Source organism: Paramormyrops kingsleyae, chromosome 20 (assembly GCF_048594095.1).
Source record: "Paramormyrops kingsleyae isolate MSU_618 chromosome 20, PKINGS_0.4, whole genome shotgun sequence".
In the NCBI taxonomy this organism is placed as follows: Eukaryota; Metazoa; Chordata; class Actinopteri; order Osteoglossiformes; family Mormyridae; genus Paramormyrops; species Paramormyrops kingsleyae.
The window spans coordinates 4,777,844-4,804,119 of NC_132816.1; the positions used below are offsets into that span (position 1 = coordinate 4,777,844).

The following is a 26,276-nucleotide window of genomic DNA, read 5'->3' on the forward strand; positions in this document are numbered from 1 at the left end:
GTGACGAAATTTTGACGCGCCGTCGCACAGCGATTGTGTCACTTTTTCGCGAAGAGCCTGCATCTGTCTTACTGTTCATGTTAGAAATTATGTATGAATAAAGAAAAGAAGGCTTGACTAAGGTAAACCACGCGTTTAATCAATATGTTCACGATAACAGAAAAAATAAGCTATATATTTTATCTGTCTATATTAATCTCCGTTTTTTCGGTCACATGACATCATGAAAAACAGTTATTGACTTCACTAAAAATATTTTAGTGGCTCTTTGATGTCAAAGGATGTCTTCAGTACATTTGAGTTATTAATATTTTCTGTAACTGCATATTATTGTACATCTTAAGTTTGTTTTTCTTAATGATGCTAGTAAAAATAAAATAACCTTTTATGTGTGACGTTCGTTTTGATGTAAGTATTACGACTGTCGCTAAACTCCGGCTTAATAACTAATCTCATGACACAGGTACTCAAATGAGAATCATTAATCCCGAGGCGCCGGACATGGTCGAGTCTGTCCCGTCAGATGCGGAGAGGAAAAGGGTCACCTGCGACGGGGAGCGGGGTACGGTGCGCTATGTGGGCGCCGTGCCTCCCACCACAGGTCGGTTAGGTTACGAAGATGCGCGATGACTCACCAGTAGTAACTTTGGTTTACAGGTTTTGTAGTAACCTGAAACTACTGCGCTGTTTAGTTATCACTACATTCATGTAGTTAATTTCTTTAGTTCGTCACTATTGTGCGGTATTTGGCACCGTCGACAGAGACTGATCATTTTACTTATTGTGCATGTGGCTGTGTGAAGGTGTGTGGCTCGGTGTGGAGTGGGACAACCCAGAACGAGGAAAACACGATGGCAGACATGAAGGAGTTCAGTATTTCACATGCAGGTAATGACACAGGGCATCTACAAACAGACCACTGGTTATGACCTGCAGAAGCTGGACTAGGTTGGATGGGGCGTAGGAGGTTACATGTGGGATATGAAGACATACCCAAAACTACAAGCGTGCATTTTATGTCACTGAGGCACCCCAGGGCTCATGTGGTTCACTATTCACACTTCTCAGTGGTGTCTCCTGTACTGACTGACTTGTACCACAGACATCCAACTGGCGGCTCCTTCATCCGTCCACAAAAAGCCAGCTTTGGTGTTACCTACCTGGTGGCAATGAGGCAGCGGTATGAGGTGGATTTGGATGCCATCACTGGAGAGCAACTCAAGATTTCTACCAGGACAGTGGAGATGATTGGATTTGAAGCTGTCTCTGAAAAACAGAAGTAAGATTCTTGGTGTCTGCATTGCTGTAATCATGCACCCTGTTGTTTTTGATGTAACTTTGCTGCAAAACAGATTTTAAATCTTTCCTCTTGATCTGTGTTTTCTGGTGTCCCCCCTCGTGACAGTGTGCCCCTTTTTGTGTTCTGGACAGAGTAGCAAATGTCACGGCAGTGTCACTCAGATGCTGCGAGGTCTGTGGTCCTGGTCCAGAGAATGAAATCAGAGAAATGACACCCAGTATCCTTTATTTTCCTGGCCAGTTCAACCCAGTCAGTCCAGTGTGTCTATGCTGAATCTGTATGCCACCACTCAGATAAATCCTGTTATTTCTTTAGTTTTTCTCATTCCAGTCCTCAGAGACCCCCAGTCCATATTTTTACCCTGTCCCAGTTCACAAACAATCAGAAACACCTAAAACCTGGTTCCCCAAGTGTTGGGAACTGGGAGCAAAAATATGGATTGCCTGGTGGTCTCAGAGAACAGGGATGAGAAACACTGATTTAAAATATTTAAAGTGCAAAGAAATGCACACTTAAAAAATCCACTGCACACGGCAAGGTAGATATATACAATTATAACATGTTCATCACTATTCAAATATAAACTATGTAGTTAATGATGTACACTGATGTATATTCCCCAGGATGAGAGTGTTTCAGGGCAGTCACAGCCAACATACCTGCCCTACTTCAGCCCTTAGATGGAAGTTGGGTCTGAGTGGTTTTGGTAACTTCAGAGGTACAGCTGTGTTTTCAGGGTTAGTGTTCAGCCCCTAACAGGCAAACTCAGACGTGCTGTCGCTGGACCTGTCTGGCAACCTGCTCTGCTGCTGGGAGGACGTGGCTGGTATCACCCGCCAGCTTCAGCGTCTCCAGGAGCTTCGGCTGGGGTGAGCAGAGCAGAGCGGCCCCACTTAACTCTCTGCTGTAAATGTGTGGCCTTCGCATGAACTTGCAGAATCATCACCATTTTTGTGTGCTAGTATATCTCTTAGAACTCCTGTGTCTGCCAGTAACAAACTGGGTAATATGGGAATTATGAATGGTTTATGAAGCTTTCATCTGTAGTGCACTATAAATACCTTCATAAATCAGTACAAAACATCCTCACCTCTATAATGCATTATGCAGGTATCTATAGTGCATTATAGATGAGAGCTTCATAGAGCATTCATAATGCATAATAAACATGGCTATAATGTGTTATGCTTTTTTTTATAAACATTTATAGGCATTTATTTTATAATACTTAATGAATGATTATAATACATTATGATGACTGCTTTAAGTAAAGTGTCTCCGATAACTTGGCTAGTTTTTCTATTTTAATAGACACCTTTACATGTGTCTACCTTCTAGATGCTTTTATCATGTGAAAACATCCAGTCACCAGCAGTTGTGGTGGTTAGTACGTTGTTGTTTCATGCTATAAAAATGCCCTGATTGTGTTGGGTCCACGTCTCTATCTTGCCCTTAGTGAAAACAGACTGAGTCTCCCTGCCGACCCCCACAGCCTGGCTCCTGCGTTTGCCAGCCTGAAAGTCCTTGATCTTAAAGGCAGTGCCATCTCTTGGCTAGAGGTGGGAACTGACATCACTGTGTTTGCATTGTGCAGTTGTCTGCTATTCTGTGGCCCTTTACTTTATAGAGCAGGGGTCTCCAACTCCAGTCCGGGAGAGCTACTATCCAGTAGGTTTTCTTTCCTACTTGGCTTCTGATGAGCCACACCTGCTCCTGGTATTTACCTGAGAACAGGTGTGGCTCATCAGAAGCCAAGTAGGATAGAAAACCTACTGGACGGTAGCTCTCCTGGACCGGAGTTGGAGACCCCTGTTATAGAGGTTAACCCTAAGACACCGTAAGGAGATGAGCCCATACAGTGGAAAATCTCTCAGAGTTTTTAAATATATATATTTTTGAGGACATTTCTAAATTAAGGTAATTGGAAAGAGAGTTAGAGGTAAAGGGTGAATGTTGGAATAGAAGCAGGCTGCTGAGGATTAGCTTCTTTTAAAATGTAATAAATATGGATGCACACACAGAAAAAGTCAATGATAGATCCTGGCAGACTGGTGATGATTTAACTGAAAGTCATTCCTCGTGTCTTAATTTGTTCTTTATATGCACATCTGACCAGTAAATACTTTTTGGGGTATTGTTCAAACCTTACTTTTATATTCTTTGTCCTGCTTGGATTTTGGAATTTTTTTCTCTGTTTAGTTTGTAGTCTGTAATCATTTTTGTTACCTGCTAATTTGAGCACCCTAACGTTATTTCAAAATATGTTATTTGACTTCTGATGCCTGAGTAAATGTTTGTGTCGGATTACATCGATAGAAAATCACACAGTTTATCGACCCCAATGCAGGTTCTGCAGTGTGCCCCCATGTGGCCATTCCTGGAAGAGATGTACGTTAGTGACAACTGCATCACCGAACTGCAAAAGTAAGATTTTGGAGAGTAAGCATGCTATACTGAACACTGTACCATGCTATATACCCTTGGTGACCTTGTTTTTTATTTGCAGGCCAGTCAGTGTCTTACACTCCCTGACTGTGCTGGATCTGTCCAGAAACCCCATTGCTGATGGAAGCGAGATCCTAAAAATAGCTGATCTCCCCAGGTAGGAAACTGGGAATTGAACTAAGGATTGAATAGTTCACCTGCTAACTTTAACAAAACCCGCTGATCCTCAGTGACTCGTGCCGTGACTGAGTGAATGAAATGTCTCAATCAGGACCTAAAATACTGCGCTAATTCCAGTAACTCACTGCCCACGGTTCTCTCATTTTATTCACTTCTGGAAATTTGGGGTGATTTTATCAGTGAATTCTCCACTACATCATTACACCAGTACATGTTCTATCAGTCCAGTTATTTCAGTTCATTTGTTCTGATTTCAACTACATTTCAAGTATCCCTGCCTCCGTGTTGGATGTTTGTGTGTTTTGTGTACTGAACAAAAAATACAACTAATTTAATAGGCTGGGATTGCTGTAGAGGCTGCTGGGATTGCTGCACTGTGCGGGAGTGGTGTAGATGCTGTGTGTACTTGTGTTGTGTTGTGTGCCTGTTGAAGCGGTTGACTGGAATTATTTGGAAGTGTATTTGAGTGTTTGTGTGCCAGTACGGTTACGTGGGTTTTTGTTGTTACATTTTTTACTTTTATTTTTATTTATTTTTTCTCGGTCTACGTGAGTACCTGTCTGTCCTTGTTAATTGACAGCGTGAGTGTTATCGATGGCTGCAGGTGTTGCGCGAGCGGCGTTTCTGTCTGTGTACCTTCGCATCAAACACCCACAGCGTAATATTATCTAATGTCGGTAAAATTAACTCGGAAAGGACAGTTGCTCCTGAGCTTTGCTTGGTCGCCGGTCGGGGCCGGGAGGACATTTTCAACTTTTTTTTCCCCATTCAGTAGCCTGTAGTAGTTTTTTTTGTGGTTTTTCGGCCTCCCAAGAGCAACTTCGCTTTAGTTTAGCTAAACGTGGTTCAGTAGGAAGTTAGTCTTGGGTAAGGTAATTGTTAATTTGGTTATTTTAAAAGTTTAATTTCCAAGGTTGCTATCGCTGACGGATAATTTTTAAAAAGTTCAGTTTCAACGCAAGTGTTAGTTTAGTGTTTTATTGTACTTGGCACTTTATTGTTTTAACTATACGTTAATTAGATCAACTAAAAGTTTAAATACGCTATATTAATATACTGGGCTGGGAGTAAAGGACGGGGTCATAGTAAGTTAGGTAATTATGGGGCCAGCTCAGTGTTGTGTTTGCAAGATGTTTGCCCTTCTGGATGCTTGTGTCCAGTCGGACTTCGTCTGCGAGCGATGTAAGTTAGTGGACTCACTCAGGGTCTAGGTTTGTGACCTCGAGGAGCAACTGGCTCTCATCCAACATAACAATGAGTTAAAGGAGAGAGTTAACACGCCTTTTAGGGAGACTGTGTGTACATCACAAGCGGGGAGGGGGGAGAATGATGAACAGGTAGGTCGAGAGAGCTGGGTGAACGTAGGTCGTAGACGTAGAAAAGGGCGTACACAATTCACAGGGGCAGCATCACCTGAAGTAACGGTGTCTAACCGCTTTCAGGTGCTTCCAGCTTTAGAGCCGGAAGAGACTGGGGAGGCAGGTGGGCCCTTGGGCACCAAGGAGCCACCTAACCCCAGTAGGAGGGAGGTTGTGGTAGTAGGGTGATTCAGTTACTAGAGGTGTAGATAGGTATGTGTGCACCCGTGATAGAGGGTCCCGTACGGTGTCTTGCCTGCCTGGTGCCCAGGTAGGGGACCTTCCATATCGAGTGGACAGGCTTTTGGCCCCAGCCAGGGTGGATCCAGTGGTCGTGGTGCATGTTGGCACCAATGACATAGGAAAGGGCAGGAGGGCTGTTCTGCAGGATAAATTTATAGAAGTCGCCAATAAGCTTAGAAGCAGAACATCCACGGTGGTATTCTCTGGAATACTTCCCGTGCCACGTGCAAGTCAGGCTAAGTTAGCTGAGATAAGGGGATTAAATGCGTGGCTACAATGGTGATGTAGGAAAGAGGGGTTCAGGTTTATGGAGCACTGGAAGACCTTCTGGAACAGGTGGGACCTGTTCAAGCCGGACGGGTTGCATCTGAACCAGAGGGGAACCAGTGTATTGGGGAGGCGTATGTGTAGAGTAGTTGAGGAATGTTTAAACTAGGGACTGGGGGGGCAGGGAGGTTAGTTAAGAATTTAGGTGGGGAGAGACAAAAAGCCCCAATAAATTTTAAAAGTGGACCCTGGAAATAAAAGTACAGAAGCTGTATGGATAAAACTAGATGCTAAAAACTCAAATAGCCTAATTGTCGGGGTTTGTTATTTAGCACCTAGTGTAGCTGCAGATGAAAGCGGAATGTTATATGATGATATCAGGATTATGAGTAATAAAAATGATGTGGTGGTTATGGGTGATTTTAATTTACCTGGGATACAGTGGGACACAGTCTCTGGCTCTTCTGTAAATGAACTTGAGATGGTGGAATTAGTACAGGATTGTTTTTTTACTCAGTTTGTTAGTACCCCTACCAGGGGAGAAGCCCTTCTTGATCTTGTTTTCTGTAATAACCAGGATAGGGTTGGAAAATTAGAAGTTTTAGAATCATTGGACGGTAGTGATCATAACATGGTTAAATTCGAGGTTAATTTTAGTGTCAGAAGAGCAAAGTCGAAATTAAAAGTATACAATGTTAGGAAGGCTAACTTTAATGGTATGAGACGGAAACTAGAAACTGTAAACTGGATGGAGTTAAATAGCAAAACAGTTGAAGAGGCATGGGAATTTTTTAAAAGCACATTGTTGCAAGTGCAAGAGGACTTCATACCTGTTTCCAGCAAAACTAAATCTAGGAAACGACAACCAAGGTGGTTTACTAAGGAAATTAGGAATAAAGTCAGGAGGAAAAGGGCTCTGTTCCACAAATGGAAAATAACTAATGATTTCAAAATTAAGCAGGAGTATCGAAGTCTACAGGTTGAGTTAAAAAATAACATTAGACTGTCCAAGAGGGATGTAGAAAGAAAAATTGCATTGGAGGCTATGGATGACAATAAAAGGTTCTTCCAATATTTTAACTCCAAAACAGCTCTAAAAGCTGAAATCACTAATTTGCAGGATAGTAATTTTCATAATTGAAAATGAAGTTGATAAAGTAAATGAGTTTTAATGATTATTTTACACGGTTGTTCACAGTAGAGAACATGAGTAACTTACCACCATTTAGAACTAATACAGCGTTGTCTATGACCAATATATGTATAACAGGCTGATGTGGAACTAAGCCTAGCTAAGCTCAAAATAAATAAATTGCAAGGCCCTGGTGGCATCTTACTTATAGTTTTAAAAGAGATGAGGGATATTATTAGCTAACCTTTATCTTTACTATTCCAGAAATCGTTATTTGCAGGGTGTGGTACTTTCTGATTGTAAGCATGCTAATATAACACCCATATTCAAAAAAAGGGGATAGAAGTGATCTAGCAAACAACAGGCGAATCAGTTTAACTTGCATTACTGGAAGAATAATGGAAGCTATAATCCAAGTGAAAATGGTAGATTACCTGGATGCAAATAACATTCTGAGGGATAGCCAACATGGATTTAGGAGAGGTAGATCATGTTTAACTAATTTACTTGAGTTGTTTGAGGAAGCTACAAGAAAAAATTATCACAAAAAGGCCTACAATGTGATCTACTTAGATTTCCAGAAAGCCTTTGATGTTGTCCCCCACAAACGGCTCTTGCTTAAGCTCAAAGCTGCAGGGATTTTTGGAACTGTAGCAGCTTGGATCGAAAACTGGTTAACAGACAGGAATCAGCGAGTAGTTATTAGAGGCACAATGTCACAGTGGGCCTGCGTTCATACAGTAGTGGGGTACCGCAGGGTTCAACTTTAGGACCACTATTGTTCCTAATTTACATTAATGATATTGACACCAATACAAACAGTAAACTGGTTAAATTTGCAGACGACACCAAGGTGGGTGGTGTAGCAGATACTGATCTAGCAGCAGAGGGGCTACAACGGGATCTGGATTTAATTAGCGACTGGGCTGATACCTGGTAGATGAAATTTAACACAGATAAATGTAAGGTAATCCATGCAGAAATATAAAGTACAGATATTTTATGGGTTCCAATGAAATAAAGGTAGCTGATTATGAGAAAGATCTCAGTGTGTATGTTGATGCTTCCATGTCCCACTCTCGCCAGTGTGGGGAAGCAATAAAAAAGGCCTATAGAATGTTGGGTTACATCTCTAGGTGTGTGGAGTTTAAGTCCAGGGAGGTGATGCTACGATTAAATAATTCCTTGGTAAGACCCCACCTAGAATATTGTGTGCAGGTTTGGTCACCATACCTTAAGAAGTACATTGCTGCCTTGGAAAGGGTGCAACGGAGGGCTACGAGAATGATTCCTGGTGTTAGAGGAATGTCTTATGAGGAGAGGTTAGCTGAGCTGAATCTGTTTAGCCTTGAGCAAAGGAGACTAAGGGGGGACATGATCCAGGTATATAAGATTCTAATGGGTCTGGATGCTGTTCGGCCCAATAGGTTATTTCAATATTAGTTTAGATACTAGAACTCGTGGCCATAAGTGGAAATTAGAGGGAGAACACTTTAAAACAAATTTGAGGAAGCACTTCTTTACACAGCGTGTAGTTAGAGTATGGAATAGTCTTCCTGCTAGTGTAGCGGAAGCTAAAACCCTGGGTTCCTTTAAATCAGAGCTAGATGAGATTTTAACAACTCTGAGCTATTAGTTAAGTTCTGATTGGCCGAATGGCCTCCTCTCGTTTGTAAATTTCTTATGTTCTTAATTAAAAATGTCTTTTAAATTACAGGTTGGAAAAGCTCAACTTAGCTGAAACTGGGCTCTCGTCCCTGCAGTTTAATGACGTATGTCCAGGTAAAGTTGCAAGATGCTTTTTAAGCTTTCAGAATGTCAGTGTACTTTATTCCATTAGTTTTTGAATGTGGGCTGTGGTTTAAAGTATTAGAAAACCATATAGTATTACTCTGGCCTGTGGCAAAGTGTAACACCTTTTGATTCCCTTTATTTTAAGGAGGCAAGACTGCAATGTTTCCTGCACTGAAGATTCTAGCATTGGATGACAACAAAATTTCAGAGGTAATGATCATCTGAACACGTCCGAAGTGATCAATCACAGTTTTTCTTGTAAGCACCTCTACTTAATTAAAGCTTTTTGAATATTTTACAGTAGTACTGTGCGGTATAAATGGCATACGATATAAATTTAGCAAGAGAGATTTTGATTATACCACCCTACCGCAGAAATTTCCGCTCTACATCTGCAAAAATGACGTAATCAAGTCGCGTCAAATAATAAATAATGTATTATTAATATGATTTATATGATTATTGCTGCACCTGGCAGCAGAGTCCTGCACGGGTCTGATTTTGACAAACCGCACCCGTCCGTACCCGTCAATATGAGCAATATTGGGAAACAAACGCTCATGCTCTCTCCAGCAACACAAAACGTCAAAAGAGTTGTTTTCGTTATCTGAGATAACTCTGAAATTCTCCCACACGTCGGACTTGATTTTAGTGGAGGTATTGGCCACAACTTTGAACTCTCCACTTGCTACTTTTCTTTTCAACTCCTCAGCATCCATTTCGAACAACTGCAGGAGATCACGTGCGTTTTTTGAAAATGAAAGTGGGAGAGATAACACCTGTTATGGAGCTGATAAATAATATAAACTGATTTTACGTTTTATCATCTTGAATGCAGGGAGTTTTGTGTGTCATTAAAATATAGCCCTAGGGTAGCTTTTGTTGGCACATGATGTTTTGAAAAACCGCAATTTAGACCCGCGCTCTCCTGCGTCCGACCCGACCCGAACCCGTATCCGACACAGTAGAATATTTTTCACCCGTTTCATCAAAATTTGCGGGTCACCCGTCGGGTACCCGAACCCGTGCAGGACTCTGCCTGGCAGGACCTTTATGGGAGAGATGGTCATACTAATATAGATGGAGTTATGACACTAGTCTAATTGTATTAGTTTTGTAGCTTTTGGTTCTGTGTCTTGTTTTCTGCTTACTTGTAATTTTCAAAACCAACCTGTGTTCTTAATATAAGATAAAACCAGGGAAGTTACTTGAAATGTTTTCATATTTTTTCTACAATTGCAGATTTACACATTCTACGTTCATGACTACTTTGAAATGTGTTAACAGTTTACTATACCACTTCCTGCTGCAATGCCTTTGCTATGGAGATATGTTACCCTTTCAAAAACAGTTATAATGAAAGTTACAGATCAAATTATATATCGGAATATATACCGTCTACCTTCTATGGTTCAAATTATACCACAATATGAATTTTATGCCATATCACACAGCCCTATTTTACAGTTCTTTTGTAGTGGTATATTACTATATGATTATGGGTAATTTATGATGGGTAATAGGACTGTTTTTGGTATGTGAGTCGGGCAATAATTTCACTAATTGAGCTCTCCGTAGAGGTCCCGCCTGCTATCAGTGTCGCTATGGGAACAGGCCCTCCTGTGATTCGTCTCCCTTGATTCTCACAGTGGTCTGTGGTAAACGAGCTGGAGAAGCTGGCCAGCCTGCAGCAGCTGTCTTGCCACAGGAACCCGCTGATGGGGGCAGAGAGGGACTTCCAAACGGCGCGGCAGCTCCTCATCGCCTCCATCGGCCAGCTGGAGGCGCTCAACAAGTCTCAGGTGCGCGACTGACAGACTGGCTAGTGTCTAGAGAACGTTACTGCTGAAGTGATGCATGTGTAGCAGGGATCAGGAAGACAAAGTGATGTTCCTGCATGGACAGTCAAAAGCTGGCATGGTGTATTAGTCAACTCCATGGTTTCGTCAGTAGACAGACTTACAACTGTCACTAGATACAGTTTCCTGTACCCAACTTTTACCCACGTTCTTGAGCTGTTATCTATAGATGTCCATAGCATGTGTCTGGCAGCACCGGAAAGCCGTTTTGTTTGAGAAACATACAGGAACTTTTCAGACCTGTTGAAGGCTCTGCTGGTTCTGCAAGCCATCTCCTTGGGATGATGTTAAATATGAGAGGTTGTACTCTGTTGCTCCCCCTGGTGGTATATTTAGGTCACACCGGAGGAGAGGAAGGGGGCGGAGCTGGATTACTGCAAGATGTTTGGCACCAAGTGGCTGGAATCCGGGGGCCACCGCGACTCGGAACAAAACCGGCCCAGTGCCAAATTCACTGAAGAGCACCCGCGGTTTCAGTTCCTCATCCAGAGTGAGTACACCAGCTGTGGACAGCAGGGGGCATTTGGGGGCCGAGTCCTCACCCCCTGGCTCAGTCCAGGGAACTTTCATGCCGAGGTATGGTTCATTTATTTATGGGAAAACAAACCTTTGAATTCGAATGGCAGCTATTGGAGATCACAGGTGTTAGACAAGAAAGTACATGAAATGTAAAAATATGGTCACAGTGTAATTGAAACGGGACATCAGGAGAGTTATATATGTACTTTGGTGGCTGATGCCAAGTGTCGGTATTTTGATAAAGTTTGCAGTATTGGCGGTCAGTGTTCTTTTAGAGAAACATTGGAATGGATTAATGATCCTACTCGATGGCTGAAGGTAGCACATCCTGATCCTCATCGAGTCTCCAAGTAATGTCGATTTCTGCTGTCTATGACTTTTTTTCTGTCTAGAGATGGCAGCTCTGGGGGAGGCCGGGGGGGGCAGTGCCCCCGTGACAACATGCATGCCCCCCCCCCTGTGGCCCACCTAAATATGTATGCTGCTAGGGTCTGGAATAAATGTATTCATTTTATTATTATTATTTACACTTATATACAGTGCCTATAGAAAGTCATCATACCCTTTTGAAGTAGTTACTTTGTCATACAGCCTGAGATCAAAACCCATTATCAAAAAACCTCTACCAGCTTTGTTTACAAATTTTGCCTTACAATGTCAAACAATTGAAAAGAAAGTCAACAGTTCAGAAAATTAATTTTAAAATGAAAAAACAATGTCAGGGTTGGTTAAGTCATCAATCTCCTGAATTAATACTTAGTAGAGCCACCTTTTGCTGTAATTACAGCCATCAGTCTCTTTGGATACGTCTCTACTAGCTTTGCAGACTTAGATTGGGGGAATGTTTGCCCAATCTTCCTTGCAGAATTGTTCGAGTTCAGTCAAATTCTGTGGTGAATGGCAATGGGCTGCTCTCTTCAAGAATATCCACAGATTTTCAATTGGATTTGACTCAGGGCTTTGACTTGGCCAGAAATATAAAGTACAGGTATTTTATGGGACCTACTGAAATAAAGGTAGCTGATTATGAGAAAGACCTTGGTGTGTATGTTGATGCTTCCATGTCTCATTCTCGCCAGTGCGGGGAAGCAATAAAAAAGGCCAATAGGATGTTGGGGTATATCTCCAGATGTATGGAGTTTAAGTCAAAGGAGGTAATGCTAAGATTATACAATTCCTTGGTGAGACCTCACCTAGAATATTGTGTACAGGTTTGGTCACCATATCTTAAAAAGGACATAGCGGCCTTAGAAAAGGTGCAGCGTAGGGCCACAAGAATGATTCCTGGTCTTAGAGGAATGTCATACGAGGAAAGGTTATTTGAGCTAAAACTGTTCAGCCTCAAGCAAAGGAGACTGAGGGGGGACATGATCCAGGTCTATAAGATTCTAACAGGTTTGGATGCTGTTCAACCGAATAGTTACTTCAGCATTAGTTCAAATACAAGAACTCGTGGCCATAGGTGGAAATTAGTGGGAGAACATTTCAAACTGGATTTAAGGAAGCACTTCTTTACACAGCGTGTAGTCAGAGTATGGAATAGTCTTCCTGATAACGTAGTGCAAGCTGAATCCTTGGGTTCCTTTAAATCAGAGCTAGATAAGATTTTAACAACTCTGAGCTATTAGTTAAGTTCTCCCCAAGCGAGCTCGATGGGCCGAATGGCCTCCTCTTGTTTGTATATTTCTTATGTTCTTATGTTCAAGGATATTCACCTTCCTGTCCTTAAGCCACTGTGTTGTTGTTTTGGCGGTATGTTTAGGATCATTGTCATGTTGGAAGTTGAATGTTCTACCCATCTACAGAGGGGCAGTGGCTTTCCTCAAGACTTTGGGTGTACTTTGTAGTGTCCATTTTCCCTTCAGTCCTGACGAGACTGAATGTGGCCCTTTTTTGCCACCCTGCCATACAGACCAGCGTTGTGTAAAGCTTGAGAGATTGTTGTCATGCACAGATCGACCAGCTCCAGCCATGAAGCCTCGCTAGTCCTTCAAAGTTGCCTTTGGCTTCTTGGTAGCTTCTCTGATCAGTGTCCTTCTAGCTCGGTCATCCAGTTTGGACGGATAGCTTGATCTAGGCAACGTTTTGGGGGTGTCGTACACCTTCCACTTCTTAATGATGCTCAAGTGCGGGGAAGCAATAAAAAAGGCCAATAGGATGTTGGGTTATATCTCCAGGTGTGTGGAGTTTAAGTCAAGGGAGGTAATGCTAAGATTATACAATTCCTTGGTGAGACCTCACCTAGAATATTGTGTGCAGGTTTAATAGCTAAATGCATTTTATTTTCCAGGGTCTAATGTGACAAAAAGTATAGATTTTCACAGGGTATGACTTTCTATAGGCACTGTATGTGAGCTAAATTTTTTTGTGCTGGGAACAGATGAAACGCAAATGTAAGCATATTTTCTTGATGGACTCAATGCGGGTCTGCTGGGTGGTCGAGCTACTGCAGTGTAAAGCAAAGTTATCAAGCTTGTGGAACTAATACAGTCTAAAAAAGAAATGAGTTATATATTTGTAAGAACGATAAAATGTAACTGCATAGCGTAAATAACTCTGTGGTTTTCAAAATTGTCTTTTGCTTCTTAATGCCAGCAATCTAGTGTAAGTAATACTTGGTCAATAAGGTCAAATGTATCTGGCCCCTGCAGCTGAAATGGTCTAGAACTGCCACTGTCTAGATATGTTATATGTAGCTGCCTTCATAGACTGTCCACATTGTTAACTTTACCATGTTAATGTGTGGATCCAGTTTAGCAGTTTGTTTATTGTATAGCCTATTGTGTACAATAATAAGAACGGTAATTATATAATGTAGACTAGACGTGTTTGCTGCAGACAAACAAATTTGCTGTCTGGGTCCCATAAGTTTTCCTCAAGGTCCTCCCTCAGAATATCCTGCAGCCATAAAATTAGTCTTTTGCCCTCCCTTGGTAGCAAGGAGAACGGAATGTGTGGGTGTGTTTTACTATCGACGGTGCAGGATGCATCACAACACCTTTTAGGCATTCTGAAAACCTCCTGAGTGTCGCCATTCAATTTTACCCCTTTTTCTCCCGAATTAGAGATGCATCTGCCAAAACCACTCCAAACTGACATCACGTTGCTCTGGTTTATGACAGAAGGCGCTGACAATGAGTCCATTACATCACAGCACCTCCCTGCTGTAGTCGTGCACCCCACCCCACCAAACCGTTCATATCCATCCATCCATCTATCTATCTCTACTGCTTTCAGATAGACATGTGTCTTCCATTCACAGAGTATGGTGCGCCAGAGGACGGCGAACTCAAGCAGCAAAAACCATTCGCACTGAAAAATCAGTTACTGAGTAAGTTCCTGCATCCATCCCTGCTTCTTCGGGAGGGACCCCACACATGTAGACCTTCTCCTGTGAATGGCGGAGAGTCGTTTCTCTGTGCTTGCCGTTTGGGCACTCCAAGTGAAGATAAATGAGGTGCGTCTGTCGGTGCGTTCTACACAACTCCATGGCCTGAAACGATCTGTCTATCCTCTGCTCCTAGATATAACTTTCGTTTGTCCTGACATGGCCGACAGGACACCGGTCCAGAAGAAGCTCCCAGGTAGATATGGCAGGCCAGTTGGGGTGCGGGATGACCCAAGGAAATGTGGAAGATTCTGCAAATTACAAGCATCACTTATGCAAATACTGCATTTCCCATAGGCAGAGTACAATGTTAATATTCTCAAGGAACTAGGTGACAAACAGGGTGAAGGACTAAACCAGTATGTGCTCTTTAAGTACTGGGTGGACACGAAACCCTGGGAAGTACAGAAAACAGGCACCAAACACACTGGATTACCCACAATTCTCTCTTTACATTCAAGAATTTAATGTGAATTTGATTGTATTCCCCTCAAACCTCCCAGGAACATTGTATAGGTGATGATCTGGGACCTATTTCAGTTAGAGACAAATGGCACCAAAACTAATGTAGCGTCACTTATGGCGCTTTTCCACTGCATAGTACGGCACAGCACGGTTCAGTACAGCTCACCTTGGTTTGGCTCAGTTTGCATTTCGACTGCAGTTTAGTGCCGCTTTAGAGTGGGCGGGATTATTCACGTGTCGTTATAGTTGCACCGCCTCTATTGCCGTGACATCATCGTAAATGCGCCACAAACAAACACACAACAATGGAGCATATCGACGGAATGGTGTTCTTCATTTTCGGCATGTGGATGTTTTTAACAGCAAGACCATTTTTAGTTAAAACAAAATGGTGCGTCCGAACCTTCGCTGGCTGTGCTAAAAATCTAGCGGGTCTGTTGTGTCTCGTGTCGCAAGTTCAGTGACGCAGTAATGACGATTTTCTCCGGCCAATCAGTGACCAGTAGAGTTTACACGTCACGTTTTGGTAACGGTTCGGCGCGCTTGGAACCTCGGCTGAGGTGGTACTAAAAAAAGGACCAGGTACCAGGTACTGTTCCCAGTGGAAAACCCCCCAAAAGTGAGCTGAACTGAACCGTGTCGTGCCGTACTATGCAGTGGAAAAGCGCCATTAGTGGTCGTACATGAAAGGCCAGCCACAGACGCAGATCTGGTTAACCGCACCACATCGAGACGAGTCACACAATGTTGGGCGGAGGTAGGGAGAGTGTGTAGGAGGGCTAGAGATTGGAGAGCTTGGGGGGTGTGGGAGGAGTAGGGATTAGGAGGAGGGTCTGTTGGGGTCATTTGGGGAATACATTCAGTTCTGTAGTTGGACTATGTATGGTAATGGTGTGCGGCAATGCCCCTCATGTCTCGATGCCAGACTCCATGACCGTGCAGAAGGTGAAAGGTCTCCTGCACCGGATGCTGAAGGTCACGGGCTCGGAGCTGAGGCTCACATACACCAGTTCAAAGGTAAATCCGCAGGGCACCCAAAACCCCAAATGTCAGGCCATCGCATTAACCTCTGCTCCGTGCTAATGGATTGCCTTAAATAATGCAGGGCTCTTTATGAATTATGGTGCCTCCCTGTCATTAGCATGAAAAGCGTGATGAAATAATAAACAAGCCGTGCCTTTGATGCTCTGGGGCTGCTCGTATGGGCCGGGGGGACCCAAGGCATCACGCGACGCGCCACTAACCAGCAAAGGGTGACTGTGAGCTATTGCCCGTTCCACTGCAGATGGAGGGCAGGGAGATTGAGATCGACAACGACCTGAAACCGCTGCAGTTCTACTCCGTCGAGGACGGGGACACGGTGCTGGTCCGATGGTCCTGATCATCAGACGTCAGGTGTGGGGTGGGAGACGGAACACCTAGGATTGGCTGGTGACCTTGGAGGAAGTTGGGATCCACCCTGTCTGGGAAAGCCTGGCTTCGCTCCATTTAGACTCTAACACAATCGTGACATTTACAGACTGGCAGGATGGACTAATTGTTGCCTGAACGTTTGCTGGACTCCTACCTGCCACGTTCAGGCATTTACAGCCATGCTGGTTGTGAGGGAAAGGGGCGACTTTGTACACAGAGAGACAGCTGATAAAGGACTAGGGGCATGAACAGACAGCGAGCATATTCATAATCCCACGCTCAGTATGCTTGTCGATATTTAAAAGCACACCACCAAGAAGACTTCTGATGTGTGTTTTATTTGACAGCTTACTGAAACTACTGTCTAAATGAAATGTATAATAATTAAATGTCACGTCAGAAATAATGTCTCTTTTTTTATGGGATAGGTTGTTTTGACTTAAATGTGTTGCTACTACTTCAACTGGTGCTTCTCATCCCAGTCCTCAGCGACCCCCCCCCCGTCACTCTACATTATAGCTCTCTCCCAGCTGCCAATACCCCAATATCAGGTATCCGGTGTTCTTGATTGGTTGGGAGCTGGGAGGAAGCAAAAACTTGGATTGCTTAGGGGTGCCCAAGAACCAGACTATGGTTTTGGCAAGCACCAGCATCGTACTTACATAGTTCAAACTACTCAAGTTGCTAACGTAGTTAGCAACTATGCTTTTGGGAAACGCACCCCAGGTCGAGACTGATTTAGACAAACACCTGAGCACCAGTAGTGTGTGTATGCAGTCAATGTCTGTCAGGGACAGCCTGGAAACCATGAAGTAATCTGCAGGAGTGAACTTGGTCCCAGCCCTGGCCATGCCCCCCCACCAGCTTAGTCTAGGTCCCAGGGACACCCACATGGGTCCCCACAGGCCTGCTTTCGCCGCCACAGCAGACGCAGCTCCTCGGCCGTGTGCTGGGGGGAGGACAGCATATCCAGGTAGCAGGCCTGCTCACAGAGCCAGCCCGAGTCCTGCCCAAACAGAGAAAGCGGCGTCACCATCCGCCTCACCACCCAAGGCGTCATGCTGAACCGCTATGTGGGACTCAACGATCGAGGCTGAACCTGATGCTTCTCCGGACAAAGTGCAGCCATCCATATACCCATGCTCACGTCCTCACCCTGAAACGTGGAATGGGCAGAGCATTAAACATGCAGGGCTGCCCTGACACACCCAGGGCCAGCAAATCCAGCCCAAGCTGGTTCAGGTCTGTCTAATCTGTGTAACCTGCAACTAGAGCTGCACGATATCGCACTGCGTGATAATCGTGATTATATGCCACATACGCAATAATCACCAAGGCTTTAAATGAGAGCGTAAACATTTCTCCAGTTGCTGGCTTTTCAGAATTCTTATGTTTATTAAATTTGCTTAGCAGAGTATGCCACATGCTACTTTTGTTATATCATGGAAGCAATAAGCGCTGAAATAGCGTTGAAGAAAGGGACAGCTGGACAGCCAGAACATCTTATAAAAGAGGAGATATTGTGGATTAGTGCTGTCCCAAACGATTATTCTTTAAACTATAATCTAGTGATTGTTTTTTTGATTATTCGACTAGTCTAACAGCTAATTTTTCAATTGATCTGATGATAAATTTATTGATAAGCAATTATTTTCAAGTTAGTTATTTAATAGAACAATTCACCCCTCCCCCCCCCCACAAATCTGAAATTTAAATTTATTAAAACATTTCTTAGACACTGGAGCATTATTAACAAAAAAGGCAAATTTTAAGAGATTCAATAGGATTTCTGTGTTAGACTGAAGTTAATAATCACTGCAATAGTTTTTACTTAATTATTTCAGTACACCAATTTGACTTGAAATAGATGCTAAAACATGGAATGATTTCATGACTAGAGAAACATGTTTTTAACAAACACTAGCAAAGGTAGCTTATAGTTAAGCTTACTTCAGTGAGCAAGGAACTATTTAGGCTACAGTGTGTAAGAGTAGTCATAAACAATAATTTGTCTCACTCTTACATGACAGAATAAGTAAACAGAAACCATAAAACGGCTGAAACAGCGTCCTTAGCGTCAGCTACGGTAGAGGTGCAGAAAAGGTATCGTGACTGAAGTATTCCCAAACTTTGGAAGACCGCGTGCGAGCCTTTTTTGCCGTGTGTTTTTCCAGAGGCTCCGGAGCTCTGCTGGTAAGCGCAGTCATGTTGCCTCCTGCGCGTTTTGGCCAGTGCATGCCTTACAAAATAGTGTGACACTGCTGGCACCGGCGATATTAGACAAAACTATATCGGAATTGAGTCTATACTTGATATAGTTTTAACAATGCCAGCTTATTAGCGGAATAACTTTGTATTGTAAATGAAAACCGCAGGTCCAATAAATAAAATATTGTTGCTCTCAAGTGGCGAAGAGATCATCGGGTGGACAGTAAAATTCAGTTATTAGCAGACTGTTTTATTGCGCGATACTTAAAAGGACAGCGCTAACGTGCTCCCAAAGGGATAAAGTACTTTCCCTTACAATACGTTTAGCTTTGCACTGCAGTTACAAAACATTTATGTAGTTTTACACAACGCATCGACACTAAAATTCCACGTCGATGCATTTTTATAATCGACATCGTCGATTACGTCAAATAATCGTCCCAGTCCTGTTGTGGATAAACAAGGTTTTTTTTAATTTTTTTTTTTTTTAAAAAAAGGTACTTAAAGTCCAACACATTTATTAAATATAAGGATATGCCAACTTTATACATATTACTACATTTTGGGCGTCACATATGCTTCGTTAATATTTTAGGCATACTACTGTTCTGCTTATTAAATTATGGATGCAAGTAAACATCTGTGTAGTACCTAAAAGTTGGCAACTAGGACAAATGTTTACACCCGTCATCTGAAGCCCTGGTGATTATCGTGCATGCGTAATATGGTAACGTGCAGCCTTACCCACGCCTGTCATTTTCTAAACTGTAAAATGACTCAATAAGCATGCTACAACAGTATATTAGGGATATATTCATTTTATAATCCCCAAATGAAAAGCCTTCAGTGTGCTACCTGGTAAGCCTTGAGCTTCTCTGCATTGAAAGCCAGCCATTCTACGAGGTCCCTGGAGACGACGTAGCCAGAGCCGCAGGCAAAGGCTGGGTACACTGGGCTAGAGTACTCCAGCTCCTGCCACTTCCCGACCCGGTCCACTGGCCAGTTCTGCCTGAAACTGGAGCCAAGCCCCAAGAAAGGAGGACCACATGATGCAAACACACTGGCGTGTAACTGCAAGAGCACATAGCTAGTAATGTCACTGTGGGCCCTTGAGCAAGGCCCTTAACCCCAATTGTTCCAGCAACAGGTTGAACCAGCTTCCTCAATCATACATCGTTTTGGATAAATGTATATGTAACTGTACACCACCTACAGCTCATACAGTGGCAGTGCAGTGCAGTGCAGGCGGCACTTACTTTCCCCACCAGAAGTTCCTCCTGCCCAGGTGCCGGTCCTTGATTCTCCTCAGCACAGCATCCACATCGATGTAACAGTCATCATCAGTCTTCAGAAGCAGCCTGAAGTCAGCATTTCTCAGTGACCTAACGAGACCAAGACACCAGAGTTGTAATAACCATCATCCTCACTCTAAGCTCGCCAAATTGCCCTCTGAGGATATTGAGATGGGATCCCGAAGTCCTGAAGGTTTTAACATCAATTTACTTCAACCAAGTTGTGGTATCCAGGTTCATGGCAGAACTTGGGAATGGACAAAAATCACCGAAATACCTAACAATATTTTTAAGGATGACATAAAGAGTGTGGCCACCCTTTACCTTCAGAGGAACTTCAGTCTTGGAATGTAGTCATACAAAGTCCTGAACTGTGTTTAGTGGGATACTGGACCATTCTGTACTCAAACTTCTCAATAAAATTTTGGATATGTTCAGATCTCCAGACCGAGGCCACGTTAGACATTTGATTTCATCCAATTGTGCACTCAAGATTTGTTTCAGTAGTTTTTATATAAGTATTACTGAATTACAGTAGACGAACTTTATGATGGAACAATTTTTGTACCTTGGAGTACACTTAGTCCTATAAAATGGCCTCATATTCTTGGCTGTTAGATAACCATGCAGAGCATTCATTGGACCTAATGACTCCCACGAGGTAGCTGCCCACGCCAACAGACGACGGGTTGAAGGCATCCTTTGTTTTTATCCAATCGTTAACAAATCCTGGTGTAGGAAAAAGGGTAAAAGACCACAGTACTTTTCCTCCACTGCTGAGGGATCCAGCTTTTGGTCTCCTTGTATTAGGTTACGTGTTTTGTGTGTCGCATACAGTTTTCAAAAAGCAGCCCTGCCATAATATACAGCTTTGTGAATTTCTGAACATACTGGTCTATTGAGACTGGGTCACAGAAGTGTTGATTCACATTTCTGAGGCTGTTTAGCATTTAGCGACTGTGCTACGCTTCAACTTGCAGCTGCTGTTCCTCTCCACTGATGTTGTCTGTCCACGTTTGGCATGGCCTGTAATGATTTTTGAGATGTCTTCTTGCTACCAATGTACTTGCAGTTCAACTCTTTGTCCTCTCGGGTCTTGGGAAATGCTGATTTATAACTGCGATTTAGTTACTTCTAAGCTAAAGTCCTTTTTCCATGCCGTGCTTCTACAAAATTGTCTACCACTGTTTAGAGTGGTTACTTATTTCTACCATCCATCCATATATCCATCCATCTATCCTTTCATAAAGTGACCTACTAAAGAACGACTTGCTGATTGTACTGAAAAAAAAGTTTCTAGGTTATTGTATATAAAAAAGAAACGAAAAACGAACGAACTATGGCCTCCATGCTTCTGTTCAAAATTCTGCGCATCTTAATGGACTCGTCCATGTTACTGTCATTTGTTCGTGCTATAGATCCATGCCCTGGCTTTTCTCCTGTGAAGGCATATACCCACGACCCCAGCTGAGGGACTTACCACTTGTAGAACTGCAGGACCTTGGATGGGACGTTCCTATAGGTGTCCACCACATTCACAAAAACCAGGTCGCCGTGCCGCTGACTCTCCTGCTCCAGCAGCTCCTCCTCCCGTGCCAGCTGGGCCTCCTGGGTGGTCATCCGGCCGGGCCGCCCCCGCAGCATCTCCGACAGCCCCGCTGTATCTACAAGGGGATCTCAGAGCTTCAACCAAGTCCTGAATCACAGTATGACATAATCACAAAAAAAGGCAACTTCCTTCTTCCCCTGTTGAGTTTCAACATGATTTGCTTTGGCTCAGGTGACTCAAACTGCATACTGGCAAACTGTTATTTACATGGAATGGCCACACATGTCTCGGAATACAACCACAGATGTAGATGTTCAGGGATGCAAGCGTACCGTAGATGGAGAAGGTGAATCCCCCTGCTAATCCAGGGAATCCGCGTGCGTCTCTGTGTGGCAATATGCCATCTGCAACCTGGAGTGCCAGAGACCCCAAATTAACATTGTTTGTCTGGCCATCCATTCATCCATCCATCCACCCCTTTTCCCCAGCACAATCACAGCAAGCCAGGAACCCATGCTGGAGTATCAAATACTTCTCAGTAATTACAACATGGCTTATCTATTTCCATCATGCATTAGTGAATGTGACAATTGGCAATTAAGGAGGAAACACCCTTAGCTTAAAAGATAATGAATTAATCATGAGATAACTGATTCATTAGAAAATTATTAACGCGACCTGTAGCAGATGAATGTGAACTTACGGTGGCTATCTTCAGCACTCCTCCCCCGGTGTCCCAGCACACCTGCGAGACGTTCGCCATCGTCAGATCGGCCGGGTCCAGGGCCTCCCAGAGAAGCGTCCCTTCAAAGCCCTGGAGATGGTGAGGGACGTTCATTATGGCTGCCTCAGATCTCATGGTTCTCAATCACTCTCCACGATGGTGTTTCTCCAGTCACAGTCCTTCAATACTTTATGTTTTCCAATTGTAGTAATTATAACCTCCAGGATGGGTAGCCTAAGCGGGTGAGGGTGTGTTGACCTGGTCGTCATGATATCTGGGCTGTGATGTCCACATGATCAACGTCTCACCTTGGGTAGGATAAACTTCTCCACTGTTTTGTACCACACTCCATTCATGTTTGTCCCAGGGCCATCAGGGCTGAATTGGACACTTATCACTGGCTCCTGTGGACAGGTCATAAAATGTCCATTTATGAAAAATTAACAACTTTTAAATTCAAAATAAAACCTCATCAGTTGGTCCTGAACATACCCGTTGTCTTTATTCTAGCTAAGCTTTTAACGTACAGCATGACAGACTCACCGTACAACTCAGATCTTGACATTTTAGTCAGTTCTGAAAGTTGTTCAGAGATGTATTCATAGTAGAAACAAAATATTTTCTCTTGATTTAATATTTTAAAACCTAAAATGAAACCTGTACAAAAACTCATGAGCCAAAAGTAAAAATTTCAACAACATATAGTGCCTGGTATACACATATTTTGGTCACATTTTCAATTTTCATATTTAATGTAGGCACATACCAGTTATGGTAACTATATTCTTTTTCAGAGCTGATTCAGTCCAATCATGTTGCCAAAATTTCCCCTGTACCAGCAATTCTAATTTATGCTAGATATAAAATGCTATTTAATTCTGCAATAAGTGCATCTACAGCAGTCAGACTGTGATTTACCATAGGATCACTCCAAGTAGGAAGGTCCTTCAGCCCAACACACTCTACCGCTGATTTCCATTTTAACTCATAACTCAGAATTTCTGAGCTTCTAGTCGGAAATTTCAACTGGAACACGCTCTGTAGCTGGAATTCCTACTCAAAAAGTCAGAGGAATCTACACAACCCCAAGCTCAGAGTTCAAAATGGCTGCTCCCTTTATCAAGATAAGTCAAAGCTGTAGTTTTATACTGTTTATTAGCACTTATTTGTGGCTCACTAAATCAGTCGTACACATAGTACTGTCCAATTGCTATCTGTGGACATGCTACTACAGTATTTTTATGCACAAAATACTGCGTAATGTGTTGTTATTAACTGGTATTGCCATGAATGACTAACAATTAACGGGGCTAGAACCAGGGCCTATTTCAGAAAGCAGGATTTCTTGCAATTTAAACTGGGGTAAATTAAATCCGACAAGTTATCAGGCTAAGCCAGAAAACTTGCTTTTTGAAACAGGTCTCTGGTATTGCTAATGGCTTCCCGACCTGCTCAGGTGTGCTGTCACTTCACTTGCAGAAAAATTTTGAAACACACGTGTGTGATTGTATCTTAGAACACACTTGGGCACGATGTCATTCCCAGCTCCGACTTCCAACCTCCGAGGTAAATGGAATGCAGCAAAATCTCCACGAAGAAAGCCCAAACTCCAGCATTTTGCACCTCCAGAGAGATCAGACCTTCTCCAGTGCGCAGGCTCACCTCCTGATCCAGTGGGAAGAGCGTGACTGACAGGTTCCCAGGGAGTCCCCAGTTTGGGCCCCTGGGGAACACCCCTAACTGGGTGATCACGACGGGATGCAGAACCTTGAAGTCGAAGCTGATCACCGGCACATCAGAGGGGCTCAGGACAGGTGCCTGGAGCTTGCTGACAATCTCCACCTCTTGTCCAGCCACTGAAAGTCAACATGAGCATGAATATCAGCCAAGCAGACTCCTGGCGATTACTGATGCAGTGTCAGTGTTTGCTGTGCCCTGGTTATCAATGGTGCCCTCACCTCCCCAAAGACACTTTAAACAGTAAGGGAAGGAGGATTGGGCGTGGAAAAGATGCACCGAACATCTTCAGCTGGACTGAAAAGATCTATGATTTCTAAAAAACTTTTGGGTACCTGGTTTAATTCACAGCAAAGTACTGTGTGAAGCCTACTGCCATTTATCTCTGATGAACCATTTCATTAAATTTCGATCCAAATTGGAGTTTTTGACCACCATGTGTTTTTTGTTTTTAGTTTGGACTACATTTACCATATACAATTACGATTTTGACTGAAATTATTATTATTTTTTAATTTAAGACATTATGTTTATTCCTAAAACCATCATAAACTTGGTACACTTTACAATAAGCTCCCGGGGGATAAAGCTTTTCTGCATTTTACCATGTGCTGCTGGTTCTGTCAGGTTCAGCAGGGTACAGGAGTATGGGTCTTCCTTGTCCTCCTCTGGTATGTGACAGCCATGCCGACCTACAATGAACTTCACCTCCACTCTTCAAGACAACATACAGGACAAAGACAGAAAAAAAAGATTTTGGAAAAATATATCCCCTGTGTGTGCATAACAGTTCTTAGTCATTTTCACTGAATTACAGTCTAAGCATTAAAGCGCACAGGTTATTAGACGGGTACCAAACCTGTGTCTGAAGTAGTGCTGGTCCCGGAGATACCCCATCCAGGTCTCCCTTATCGCCTCCCTGAGATCATAGTGGTGTCGCGCCGAAAGAATCCCCACCAGCACATCGGCCGAAAGCCCACCTGCTGTATTAAACATGTTTGCTTTTTCTTTGCTTACACCAGTAGTCATCTATCATGCAACGCTGTCTCTGCACTACCGGTTAAACGCATGTAACTTAACAGAAACAACATCTGTTAACTATAATAATACAATGAAAAACACGTCGCCAGCAAAAAATACTGAATGTACTATAACATGCGTTTGAGAAATCTTTGTAACAGTACCAAATATTAACCTGAACAGTTATTGTTAAATAATAGGTTTTTTGCGCGCAGTTAATGATCGGAAGTGAAAAGACCAGCACTGCTATCTGTTGTCATGAAAGGCAATACCCGCTAAATTAAAAGTAAAAACAAAATCTTAATTTATAACCCGATGCGATCAGAATACCTGGATCCCTGGAGGACCCACCAGACGGTCTGTACAGTATCAACCAGGCATGGATCAGTATTGCCACAATACACGGACACAACAGCAGCAATACAGCGCTTCTCATTAACAATGATTAAAGGTAAAATTTCAACTTATTCAGGGAGCTAAACAAGTATTCATAGCGGCATAGCTTTACAAAACACAAACCGATCACAAATGTGGGCAGGCCGGCCGCTATATAGCTGCGGCGCCCTTCATGACGCTCTGCTGGTCGCGTTCCTGCGTGTGTCACGCAGCGTATGTGCTGCGCGTCAAGCCTACCGCAATTCTCTTACCTTAAGGCTTACGGTAACGAATTACCGCACATTTTTACCGTTTAAGATATGCCGGAAAACACTGAAGGTGAACCTGATTTATACTCTGAAAAAATGTTTTAACGACCATATCCAAAATGAAGGAAAACGTCCTGTACAATAGCATGAAACTAAGTTCTCATTATTATCAGTGGTAGTAGTAAATATGATACTATTGCACTCATAAATTATGCTGAAACAGATGTATTTCAAAAACATCAACAAAATTCACCACCAATTAATTCATAAAAATCAAAATTCCACCCAAATAACACCACATTAGACCTTTCACTTTATTACATCTAATATTTAGATTTAAATTTATTTGGTGATATAATCTCTGCAGGTATACAGTTGGCAAGATTGTATTTATTCAGTCTTGCCATGTCCCTAGATGATTCTGTTCTTCCTACAGCCCAAACGAATGACAGAAATTTCACAGAAAGCAACAGAATTTCAATTCCTCATTACATTTATTATTTAGACTAGAACAGTGTTTCTCAACCCAGTCCTCAGCGAACCCCAGCCAGTCCACGTTTTTGCTCCCTCCCAGCTCCCAGCCAATCAGGAACACCGAATAGCTGGTACAAGTGCGCTGGGAGCTGAAAGGAAGCAAAAACGTGGACTGGCTGGGGTTCGCTGAGGACTGGGTTGAGAAACACTGGACTAGAAGGATAGTGCCATAGGAAAACATGCAAACCTCCCACAAAGGGCAGGG

The 26,276-nt window shown here is 43.0% G+C and overlaps 2 protein-coding genes across 3 annotated transcripts; one reads left to right on the forward strand and one right to left on the reverse strand.

Annotated features, from left to right (window-relative positions):
* tbce (tubulin folding cofactor E) lies at positions 1 to 16,769 on the forward strand. Its single transcript, XM_023836292.2, has 17 exons — positions 1 to 122; positions 464 to 601; positions 804 to 888; positions 1,103 to 1,279; positions 1,432 to 1,517; positions 2,070 to 2,169; positions 2,757 to 2,859; positions 3,648 to 3,724; positions 3,807 to 3,902; positions 8,643 to 8,707; positions 8,865 to 8,929; positions 10,369 to 10,521; positions 10,915 to 11,068; positions 14,360 to 14,428; positions 14,622 to 14,681; positions 15,876 to 15,967; positions 16,236 to 16,769. The coding sequence occupies exons 2-17, from the start codon at positions 472 to 474 to the stop codon at positions 16,329 to 16,331; spliced, it is 1,608 nt and encodes a 535-aa protein (XP_023692060.1). The 5' UTR covers positions 1 to 122; positions 464 to 471; the 3' UTR covers positions 16,332 to 16,769.
* LOC111856374 (UDP-GalNAc:beta-1,3-N-acetylgalactosaminyltransferase 2) lies at positions 13,005 to 25,469 on the reverse strand. Of its 2 annotated transcripts, XM_023836294.2 has the most exons (13): positions 25,224 to 25,469; positions 24,733 to 24,856; positions 24,479 to 24,588; positions 23,799 to 23,992; positions 22,445 to 22,540; positions 22,116 to 22,226; positions 21,745 to 21,823; positions 21,344 to 21,527; positions 19,828 to 19,953; positions 19,427 to 19,586; positions 17,463 to 17,519; positions 17,255 to 17,369; positions 13,005 to 14,736 (listed from the first exon to the last, which is right to left on the reverse strand). In XM_023836294.2, coding segments are annotated over exons 1-13 (1,464 nt in total). In that variant the 5' UTR covers positions 25,330 to 25,469; the 3' UTR covers positions 13,005 to 14,734. The 2 variants fall into 2 exon arrangements, with proteins under 2 accessions (XP_023692062.1, XP_023692061.1); XM_023836293.2 differs by having other exon boundaries at positions 13,005 to 17,369.
* Positions 25,470 to 26,276: the final 807 nt, after the last annotated feature.

Excerpts from the sequence above, each read along its gene's own strand:
- LOC111856374 (XM_023836293.2), bottom strand. The coding sequence starts at position 25,329 with ATGAGAAGCGCTGTATTGCTGCTGTTGTGTCCGTGTATTGTGGCAATA. Across the intron at positions 23,993-24,478 it reads GACAGAACCAGCAGCACATG|TGGCTGGACAAGAGGTGGAG; the intron begins GTAAAATGCAGA and ends GTTGACTTTCAG. Across the intron at positions 22,227-22,444 it reads AGAAGTTTATCCTACCCAAG|GGCTTTGAAGGGACGCTTCT; the intron begins GTGAGACGTTGA and ends CACCATCTCCAG.
- tbce (XM_023836292.2), top strand. The coding sequence starts at position 472 with ATGAGAATCATTAATCCCGAGGCGCCGGACATGGTCGAGTCTGTCCCG. Across the intron at positions 2,860-3,647 it reads GTGCCATCTCTTGGCTAGAG|GTTCTGCAGTGTGCCCCCAT; the intron begins GTGGGAACTGAC and ends ACCCCAATGCAG. Across the intron at positions 3,725-3,806 it reads TGCATCACCGAACTGCAAAA|GCCAGTCAGTGTCTTACACT; the intron begins GTAAGATTTTGG and ends TTTTATTTGCAG.